Source organism: Muntiacus reevesi, chromosome 1, assembly GCF_963930625.1.
Source record: "Muntiacus reevesi chromosome 1, mMunRee1.1, whole genome shotgun sequence".
NCBI classification, from domain to species: domain Eukaryota; kingdom Metazoa; phylum Chordata; class Mammalia; order Artiodactyla; family Cervidae; genus Muntiacus; species Muntiacus reevesi.
The window spans coordinates 43019230-43030426 of NC_089249.1; the positions used below are offsets into that span (position 1 = coordinate 43019230).

Here is an 11197-nt window from a genome sequence, read left to right on the forward strand (position 1 = left end):
AGATCAACCAGTGGATCCTAAAGGAAATCAACCCTGAATATTCACTGGAAGGACTGATGCTGAAGCTGATGATCCAATACTTTGTCCACCCATTGAGAAGAGCCTGTACATTGGTAAAGATCCTGATGCTGGGAAAGACTGAGGGTAAAAGGAGAAGGGAGTAGCAGAAGATGAAATGGTTAGTGTAATTGACTCAACAGACATCAGTTAGAGCAAACTCTGGGAGACAGTGGAGGACAGAGAAGCCTGGTGTGCTACACTCCATGGGATCTCATAGAGTAAGACACAGCTTAGCAACTGTACAACAACTGTTTACCTTACAGAGAGCAATCTAAATGATATAAGCTTTGGCTCCTTAAAATCTGGCTCCTTCCTACGTTCAGTTGTTTCATTTTTATTCTAGAGAAGGACATCCTCTTTTTCCCCATAACATTAGCTTGTTGATGTAAATGGTTTTTTGTGTATGTTAACTCATTATTTTTCATCCTCTAGGGTAGATATTATTATTATCCTCACTGTATGGATGAGTAAACAAAGGCTCTGAAGCCTGAAGCGTCTTGCTAAGAGTCCAGAGCTAACATAAAGATATAGGATTTAAACTAAAGTCTGAAGAATTCCAAATTCCTTTGGAGCATACCACCTCCTTTATGAAATACACTCCAGTTTTGTTAAAGAAAGGCAGGTGATCTAAGGAGGGAGAAAACTAAGAAATGTTTTAAAAAAAATATGGAGGTGGGGTATAGTAGACTCCAGAGAGTAAGGACCTAGAACCACCCTCATTTCCCTAGCAATAGCATCAATTATTTTGGAAATTTTAATAATTTCCATCCTGTGCAACTTCTTACATTTGCAATATTTTCCTTATTTCCCTAACATTACTAGAGTCTTGGTTAAAAGTGTGAAAAAAAAAAAAAATTTGGCCTTAGTGCTGTAGAAACCATGGAGGGAGAGGAAAAGTTACCTGGCTTATGAGTAACGGTTTTAGGTGGAAGGAGGAGGCAAAAGCAGGTTGAAAGGAGATACACATTCCTGTCCTCAAGCAAAGAACGAAGGGAATAAATGTTTCCTAGGAACGTGGCCCCAGAGGAATCCATCTGGACCCATCGATGAGAACGGGTCTTGGATGCTCCTATGCTGGGTTCATAGCCCTCAAATTTCAAACTCACAAACACCCAGAATGAGACATGACACTTAGAAATTAGATGCTGATTGTTTTATTGGTAAATGGAAGATAGACTGCCTTCTTCCATGGCTTTCTGAAGGACACATATCTTCATATTTTCTGAAACAAAAAAAAGAGAAGTTCAGAGTGTTGGAAACTGAGTTCATAGCCTTGCTGGTAACTGAAAGGAAGTTGATGAGAGCCCAACTTCTCATTTTCTATTCTTCCTCCATGTCCTGTAATCTTCTAATGTTCTTGTTTATGATTCGTATGCATGTAACAGACAGTGAGTTGTAAATTGTTGCTTGCAAGATGAAGAAAGTTTTTCCTTAGGTTGCTTATCTCTAGGCTGCTATTTATAATGTTCAAACATACACTATACTTACAAAGATGGTTACTGCAGTATATCCTATAATAGCAAAAAACCGAGGCCAGCCTAAATGTCCATTGATAGAGCTTTAGTTAAAGAAATCATGGCACAGTCAGACAATGGAATAGAATACAGTTAAAATGAAAATAAAACCAGAAGCAAACAGATCCATGTAGCTCTAGAAAATGATATGGAATTTTTCTAAGAAATAAGTTATTTGACAGATGCTTACTAGACTTCTGGTACTGATCAATTTATAATGTATATAAATGTCAAATCACTAAGTAGTACATTTGAAACTAGTATAATATTGTACATCAACTGTATTTCAATAAAAATAAATAATAGATGCCCCCAAATATGTTATTTGAAACAAGAACTTATATATATGTAAATAAAATAGTATATCATTTGCAAATAAAAAGATAGCATATGTTTTTGTGTGTGTGTATGTGTTAGTAACTCATTTGTGTCCGACTCTTTGCAACCCCATGAACTGTAGCCCACCTGGCTCCGCTGTCCATGGAATTCTCCAGCCAAGAATACTGGAGTGGGTTGCTATGCCCTTCTCCAGGGGATCTTCCTGATTCAGGGATCGAACCCAGGTCTCCCACATTGCAGGCAGATTGTTTACCATTTGAGCTACCAGGGAAGTCTAAATATTCCCAAGGGGATGTTTGAAGGAGCTAATTGTGGTGACCTTTGGGGAAGGAAGTAGGAAGGTAGGATGTAATATGTCATTAAGAATTAGTGTCATACTTTTCTCTTGTTTTCTTTTTTCTTACTTTGGGCATATATTAAAACAAAAATCAATATTTTAAAAACTGGATAACATTAGAGGCATAAAAATTAAAGTATCATTTATCAGATGGAACCTTAGAGACCTGGCAGGTGGAAACTTGAGAAGGGAAGTCATTGAGCCTGAGGAGGAGGAGAGGAGAGGACAAGGGCACAGCTCTACTTTCTCATCACCAACCCACTTCACAACAGGTAGTCATCAGGGAAAAGGCAATCTATGGTTCATCTTTCTTAAAATCAGAATCACCTTGGCTAGCATGTAATAAATACAAGGTCTTGCTACTTTATTTCAGAATACCTGAACAGAAATATTTAGACTGGAGTACCAGAATAGGCAATTTCCACATATTTTCAGTTGATTCAATGACATTATAAAGTGTGAGACTTGTAGGAGTTAGGACCTTTATGGAAAGTGAGCTTGAGTCATACCTGTCATTGAATTCCAGATTACTGGGTTGGTGGGCCTTGGGGAGGTCTCTGTGGTCCGCGTCTTGGGGGCGGTGGTCTGTGATGTCTCTCAGGAAAAGGTGGAGGAGGATAGTGATGACAATGTTGCTTTGGTGGGGGTGGTCTCTGCAGAGGTTCACCATCTCGTGGAGGTGGTCTTTGCTGAGGTCCATCACCTTGTAGAGGTGGTCTCTTCTGAGATCCTTCACCTTGTGGACGTGGTCTCTGCTGAGGTCCATCACCTTGTGGACGTGGTCTCTGCTGAGGTCCATCACCTTGTGGACGTGGTCTCTGCTGATGTCCATCACCTTGTGGACGTGGCCCCTGCTGAGGTCCATCACCTTGTGGACGTGGCCCCTGCTGAGGTCCGTCACCTTGTGGACGTGGCCCCTGCTGAGGTCCGTCACCTTGTGGACGTGGCCCCTGCTGAGGTCCGTCACCTTGTGGACGTGGTCCCTGCTGAGGTCCATCACCTTGTGGACGTGGTCCCTGCTGTGGTTCACCATCCTGTGGGGGTGGATCTAGCTGAGATTCACCTTCTAGGTTTTCACCATTAGGAGGGGTTCCAGGTGGTGGCGTTTCAGGTCCCTCAGGAGGTCTTTGAAAGTGCTCAGGAGAGTCCTGGTCTGGGTTCTCTGCATCTGTAGGATACAGCACAGGAATAGAAGAACTTGGTGATGGAAGGCACCCCTCTTATTTTGATCTCTGGTCACCTTATCAGACAGTCCCTTTCTCCTAGGACCTGCTTGTCAACTACCAATTTTCCTCTCACCCTCCGCTTCATTTTGCAGGGTTTCTATTCATCCACATACTAGTGATATTGAATAGTAATTCTGTGTTCTTGAGACAAACAGTGTCCTCAATTTGGCAAAAATGAAGTTATTGAATATCTTAGAATTCTCAGAGGATGCTTCTAACACAAAAGAAAGCAAATGGATTATCGATGTCAGTCATGGTGCCAGTTATATTTGGGGTCAGTGATGTAACCTGACATCTGTGACTTCAAGTCTGGCCAGTTGAATGCATATGTGGAATTCACTTCTTCTAAGAGATGAAGTGCAAATTAAGTTCAGGGCTCACAGTTGCTCTACAGGGAATGGGACTCTTCAACTACATCACTATATCCCCAAAGTTAACTTGTCAGTCACTGTCTGTGATGCTATTGCAAAGGGAGGGAGACATGAAACAATGGCAGGGATGCTCCTCTTCTGAGGATCAACCACAAACTCAAAGAGAAAAAGGCAGTTTTGCCCTCCCTCTGTGTATGTAGCTTAGCTGCTCTGTCCTGTCTGACTCTTGCAACCCTATACTATAGCCTGCCAGGCTCCTCTGTCCTTGGGATTCTCCAGGAAGGAATACTGGAGTGGGTTGCCATTTCCTTCTCCAGGGGAATCTTCCTGAGCCAGGAACTGAACCTGGGTCTCCTGCCTTGCAGGCAGACTGTTTATTGACTGAGCTACAGGGGAAGTGTAGGATCCCTCAAACCGTAATGCTAATTCAGGTGAAGTGCTGGGCTATTTCAGTGTCATATTTTAGTGGACTTCTGCCCTCTCAATTCATGAAATCCTTTACTTTTATATACTTATATCCTATGAGAATTCTAAGATATCCATTCACGAAATCCTTTACTTTTATTTCTCAAGGTGGAGCAACCTGCAGTAACCAAGTGGATATAAGCTTGCCCAATATTGGGCACAATACACTGAAATATTAAATGTGGATGGGAGTAAAATGAGACCACTGGTTCCTGGAATCTCTGTATTTACATGGAGAGAGAGAGAGATAGATATTATCCTAGCCTCTGTCTCTGAAATAGCTCTGAGTGGGCTTCACCTCCTCCATCCATCTGGCGCCTCCGACCAAAGTCACCCTCATCTATTGCCTACTTTGATTACCTTAACATCTTCACGAAGAAACATCTCTGTTCCAGTCTTTCCTTTTTTGCAATGTATCCTTCATAATACATAGAGAGGCCTTTGTTAAAAAACTTACCTTGTCATTCCTCTGGTTAAAATTCTGGATTGGGTTGGAAATGCACTTTAAATAAAGTATGAGGCCTTGGTGTCAATGAGGGTGTGAAGGGCCTTATCCTTGTCTTAAGGACTCTGTACCTCATCTTTCATTTTTGTCTCTCTTAGCAGCTTGCTCTCTGCAGTGTTATCCCTCAAGCCCCAAGCAGAGACTCAGCACTCTCCCCTTTCTTTCTCTTACCATCAAGCAGGGTTTGAGCTGAGCTCAGGGCCAGCAGGGTCACTGAGAGCAGGATCAGCAGCATCTTGGAGGAAGCTCTGGAATGTTCTCAGCTTCTGGGCTAGGAGAAACCAGGCAGTTTCCCTTATAAAGGGGACCAGAACAATGTTATCTTTTGAGTTTCACACTGGGCAGAACTCGTCACTGTATAGACATGGTTAGAGTTGGGACTTAGCCCAACAGGATTCAGAGGTTAGGTGTTATCAGCGTGTCATTTCTTAAAGGTGCAGGATGTGACTTGGGCAGATTTTGAAGGAAGTATATTCAAGCAATCAGAGCAGATATTAGAATTGTTCTGTCATCATGTGATTTTCAGTCTGTTTAATGGTCTGTTTCTCTGTCCTTCCAATGCGTTTTTCATATGTATGAGTTATATTCAGTTCAGTTCAGTCTAGTCACTCAGTCATGTCCGACTCTCTGCGACCCCATGAACTGCAGTAGGCCAGGCCTCCCTGTCCATCACCAATTCCCAGAGTTTACCCAAACTCATGTCCATTGAGTCAGTGATGCCATCCAACCATCTCATCCTCTGTCGTCCCCTTCTCCTTCTGCCTTCAATCTTTCCCAGCATCAGGGTCTTTTCCAATGAGTCAGCTCTTCGAAACAGGTAGCCAAAGTATTGGAGTTTCAGCTTCAACATCAGTCCTTGCAATGAACACCCAGGACTGATCTCCTTCAGGATGGACTGGTTGGATCTCCTTGCAGTCCAAGGGACTCTCAAGAGTCTTCTCCAACACCACAGTTCAAAAGCATCAATTCTTCAGCATTCAGCTTTCTTTATAGTTCAACTCTCACATCTATACATGACCACTGGAAAAACCATAGCCTTGACTAGATGGACTTTTGTTGACAAAGTAATGTCTCTACTTTTTAATATGCTGTCTAGATTGGTCCTAACTTTCCTTCCAAGGAGTAAGGGTCTTTTAATTTCATGGCTGCAATCACCATCTGTAGTGATTTTGGAGCCCCCCCCCCAAAATAAAGTCAGCCACTGTTTCCACTGTTTCCCCATCTATTTGCCATGAAGTGATGGGACTGAATGCCATGATCTTAGTTTTCTGAATATTGAGCTTTAAGCCAGCTTTTTCACTCTCCTCTTTCACTTTCATCAATAGGCTCTTTAGTTCTTCTCTTTCTGCCATAAGGGTGGCGTCATCTGTATATCTGAGGTTATTGATATTTCTCCCAGCAATCTTGATTCCAACTTGTGCTTCTTCCAGCCCAGCATTTCTCACGAATGGGGTATATACGTATGTGTGTGTGTGTGTGTGTGTGTTGGCAATGATCCTATTGCCCATAGTGAAACTGATCAATATTTCTGGCTATTTTCATGGCCAAAACGCCATCATTCATTTGTGTATGCCCACCTCTCATGTCTCTTACACTGGCAAGTAGGTTCTGTACCACTAGCGCCACCTGATAAGTAGCAAAACATGCTTATGATAGAGATCATCTGGGTTTAACTTTGATAAGTGTGTGGAAAACTCATAGATGGGCTCACATGCATGGCAGAAGGGTGGTCCTCAACCTACTCAGGCCCCCAACCATCATCCAAGATTCCCTGGCTCTAATTGGGAAATCTTTATGTTGTAGAAAAAAAATGTGACTTAAGGCTTTCTATTCTTCTTAAAATTCTTGAAAGTTGTATTTACTAAATGCAAATATAGATAGGAAATCCACCACAGGGTTTTTAGGACAGAGTCTAAGAGTGAAAGTCATTCAGTCATGTTCGACTCTTTGTGACCCCATGGATTATACAGTCCATGGAATTCTCCAGTCTAGAATACTAGAGTGGGTTGCCTTTCCCTTCTCCAGGGAATCTACCCAACCCAGGAATTGAACCCAGGTCTCCTGCATTACAGATGGATTCTTTACCAGCTGAGCCACAGGGAAGCCCAATAATACTGGAGTGGGTAGCCTATCCCTTCTCCAGTGGATTTTCCTGACCCAGGAATCAAACCGGGGTCTCCTGCAAAAGAAATGAATAAACACATAACTACTAGAATGGGTCATGGATCATGTCATTTTATATCTCTAAGAGTTCTTCCAAGACACTTCCCTTTTCTAGGATCTTTTATAAGATTCTGGCTAGGTTTTGTTTTTTCTAGAAAGTATTTTTAACCCCCTACCCCCTGATAATTTAGTGGTTGCAATTGTGTACTCCAGCAAGATAGTCTGATACCCCCTTTAAAACCTCAGTTGCATATCATGAATCTTCTATTTTGCAATTAGTTTCTAGAGTCTATTTTCTCATTTTGTTCTCCAACAAAGTATTTTTTCTGTGCAGTATTCTTGCACACACATCTCCCCATTCTCTATCTGAATCTTATTTGTTGATATTTTATCTGGAATAAATTCTCGTGTTTTTTTCCCCACTTATGTCTAGCCTTTTTGCCTATGCATTTTGGAGGAATTCATTTATTTGATCATCTAAATCAGGCCTTTCTCCTCTTCACTATCTTGTTGCTTGTATTTCAGAAATACTGTGTTTCCAAATTTTAAAAAATTATCTGTATTCTTCTTTTCAGTTGAATATTCTATTATGTTGAATAGTTATATGCTTGTCCTTTTATTTTAGAATGAGATTCATCAATATCATCAGCTGCCACTTATTTTTATGTAGCATTTATATAATTGTTCAATTTTTGTATGAGTGCTCAGTCACTTCATTCGTGTCTGACTCTTTGCCACCCTATGAACTGTAACCCACCAAGCGGCTCTGTCCATGGGATTCTCCAGGCAAGAATACTGGAGTGGGTTGCCATACCCTCCTCCAGGGGATCTTCCTCACCCAGGGATTGAACCTACCTCTCTTATATCCTGAACTGGAAGAAACAGGTTCATTTAACGCTATCGCCACCTAGTGAAATTTTATGATGGTGTGCTTGAGGTATCTGAGGGAAAGCCATATATATATTGAGTTGGAAATGCCAAAGAACAGGTCCCTTGACCAGTGTGGATGAGTAGGACCCTTGCTATGCATATAAGTCTGGGACTTTCTGATGGGTTGCCGATAACATTACAGGAAGACTTGCTGATAATTAGAGTTTTCTACAGGTAACTGTGCCCTTGCAGGGTGACTGGGCAGATTGGTTTCATTTCCTGGCATAATAAGGGATTTATTTCAGAATGGGGACTGTATCCACATTTGGCAATGTGGATATGAGGCACATGGCTAGCTTTATGCCATTAGCAGTGAGAACAATGTAAGCTTTTCTAGTCAGAGCCTGGTAGAATGGGGTCACTACGAGTTGGATACGACTGAGCGACTTCACTGTAACTTTTCACTTTCATGCATTGGAGGAAGAAATGGCACCCCACTCCAGTATTCTTGCCTGGAGAATCCCAGGGACGGGAAAGCCTGGTGGGCTGCAGTTCATGGGGTTGCTAAGAGTCGGACACGACTGAGTGACTTCACTTTCACTTTTCACTTTCATACATTGGAGAAGGACATGGCAACCCACTCCAGTATTCTTGCCTGGAGAATCCCAGGGACGGGGGAGCCTGGTGGGCTGCCATCTATGGGGTCTCACAGAGTCGGACACGACTGAAGCGACTTAGCAGCAGCAGCAGAACAAATACAATTTCCAAAAGTTCTTATTAAGACTTGCTAAAATTAAATGAAGTACATATCTGTTTTGAGAAGAATTAGAATATATATTTACTAATATGAGGACATCAAGCTGAGGGTTCTGTCAAATTTGGTAGATACCGAAATCAAGTTTGGGAATACTCCAAGTTCAATGATACAATCAACTGTGTATGAAGTTCTGCATTAAATTTAAAAGTGAATTACTCAAGTAGCAGTTTATACAAAATCTAGTGTCATATAGTATAGGTAAGAAAATAAAATCATACTTAGCATTCATTAACAGAAGTATGGTGAGTAGAGTTGGAGTTAACACAAACCTGGCTTTGAAGGAATGTTCCTCAGATTTTCTTTTTTCCATTCAAGAGGTTTGTCAGTCGTTTTCAGATAAGTTCATGAATGGGCTTGGTGACATTGTAGAGATAAACCAGGATGGATTCTCATCATTGTACGTGATTTCAAGACAGATGGAAATGCTCAATGAAATCCAAATGTTTACTTTCTACTTGATGTCAACAACCTCAATGTCAGGTTTCCTTTTAAATACTGGTTTTGCTATGCCCATTGTAAAAGTGTCCTTCAACTCAGTAACTTTTCCCAACTTCGTAAGAAATGAGAGTGAATAGAAGTTATCAATGTACCACAACAGAATAAATATCAGAAACTGTATCCCTAGATGAAACAAAACAAAACAAAACAAACACACCAGAAGAGGAGGTATGTAAACCTTCCACCAAGGATGAAGTTTAAGGTTGAAGGAAAGTAGAAAACAATTGCTTGGAGAAGCGTTAGCTCTTTAGTCTTTGTTGAGACTTCCAAACAACCCTTCAAGTTTTATTCTAATTATAAGTGACAACCTGGCTTTTTTGATTTTACATTTTCTTCATTAGAAATGTGTTGACTAATATCCTTTATCATGAGCAACCCTTCCCTACTTGATTTTAAGGGAATTCTGTTAGGAACAAGTCTAGAATTTTAAGTTAAAACTTACATGTTAAAAATTCAAGCAACATTTTATTTGTAAAAATTCATGGAATTCAATACTTTTACTACTAAACAAGATATTAGCAAAGTAAGTGAAATAAATATTAAATTCAAGAAAACAGGAAAAGGGAACAGAAAGACATAAACACAATAGAAGAGACAAAAATATAAAGCTAAAATCAGAATGAAAACAGAATTTTATATGAATCCGAGACTGTTTTTTTTTTTTAATGTTATTTTATTAGTTGGAGGCCAATCACTTCACAACATTTCAGTGGGCCTTGTCATACATTGACACGAATCAGCCATAGAGTTACACGTATTCCCCATCCCGATCCCCCCTCCCACCTCCCTCTCCACCCAACTCCTCTGGTTCCTCCCAGTGCACCAGGCCTGAGCACTCGTCTCATGCATCTCACCTGGGCTAGTGATCTGTTTCACCACAGATAATATACATGCTGTTCTTTTGAAACATCCCACCCTCACCTTCTCCCACAGAGTTCAAAAGTCTGTTCTGTACTTCTGTGTCTCTTTTTCTATTTTGCATATAGGGTTATCATTACCATCTTTCTAAATTCCATATATATGTGTTAGTATGCTGTAATGTTCTTTATCTTTCTGGCTTACTTCACTCTGTATTATGGGCTCCAGTTTCATCCATCTCATTAGAACTGATTCAAACGAATTCTTTTTAACGGCTGAGTAATATTCCATGGTGTATATGTACCACAGCTTCCTTATCCATTCATCTGCTGATGGGCATCTAGGCTGCTTCCATGTCCTGGCTATTATAAACAGTGCTGCGATGAACATTGGGGTGCACGTGTCTCTTTCAGATCTGGTTTCCTCAGTGTGTATGCCCAGAAGTGGTATTGCTAAGTCATATGGCAGTTCTATTTCCAGTTTTTTAAGAAATCTCCACACTGTTTTCCATAGTGGCTTTACTAGTTTGCATTCCCACCAACAGTGTAAGAGGGTTCCCTTTTCTCCACACCCTCTCCAGCATTTATTGCTTGTAGACTTTTGGATAGCAGCCATCCTGACTGGCGTGTAATGGTACCTCATTGTGGTTTTGATTTGCATTTCTCTGATATTGAGGGATGTTGAGCATCTTTTCATGTGTTTGTTAGCCATCTGTATGTCTTCTTTGGAGAAATGTCTGTTTAGTTCTTTGGCCCATTTTTTGATTGGGTCATTTATTTTTCTGGAATTGAGCTTCAGGAGTTGCTTGTATATTTTTGAGATTAATCCTTTATCTGTTTCTTCATTTGCTATTATTTTCTCCCAATCTGAGGGCTGTCTTTTCACCTTACTTATAGTTTCCTTTGTAGTGCAGAAGCTTTTAAGTTTCATTAGGTCCCATTTGTTTAGTTTTGCTTTTATTTCCAATATTCTGGGAGGTGGGTCATAGAGGACCCCACTGAGATTTATGTCGGAGAGTGTTTTGCCTATGTTCTCCTCTAGGAGTTTTATAGTTTCTGGTCTTACATTTAGATCTTTAATCCATTTTGAGTTTATTTTTGTGTATGGTGTTAGAAAGTGTTCTAGTTTCATTCTTTTACAAGTGGTTGACCAGTTTTCCCAGCACCACTTGTTA

General features: G+C 40.8%; 1 protein-coding gene across 1 annotated transcript; it reads right to left on the bottom strand.

The window, feature by feature from the left end:
* Window positions 1-2913: 2913 nt before the first annotated feature.
* Window positions 2914-5052, bottom strand: LOC136166645 (basic salivary proline-rich protein 1-like). The gene is made up of 3 exons (XM_065933258.1): window positions 4989-5052; window positions 2987-3418; window positions 2914-2939 (listed from the first exon to the last, which is right to left on the bottom strand). The coding sequence occupies exons 1-3, from the start codon at window positions 5050-5052 to the stop codon at window positions 2914-2916; spliced, it is 522 nt and encodes a 173-aa protein (XP_065789330.1).
* Window positions 5053-11197: the final 6145 nt, after the last annotated feature.

What these genes read in the sequence shown, in the direction of transcription:
- LOC136166645 (XM_065933258.1), bottom strand. Translation starts at nt 5,052, where the DNA reads ATGCTGCTGATCCTGCTCTCAGTGACCCTGCTGGCCCTGAGCTCAGCT. An exon ending in AGCTCAAACCCTGCTTGATG is followed by an intron (nt 3,419 to 4,988) that starts GTAAGAGAAAGA and finishes TGTATCCTACAG; the next exon opens with ATGCAGAGAACCCAGACCAG. An exon ending in GCAGAGACCACGTCCACAAG is followed by an intron (nt 2,940 to 2,986) that starts GTGAAGGATCTC and finishes GATGGACCTCAG; the next exon opens with CAAAGACCACCTCCACGAGA.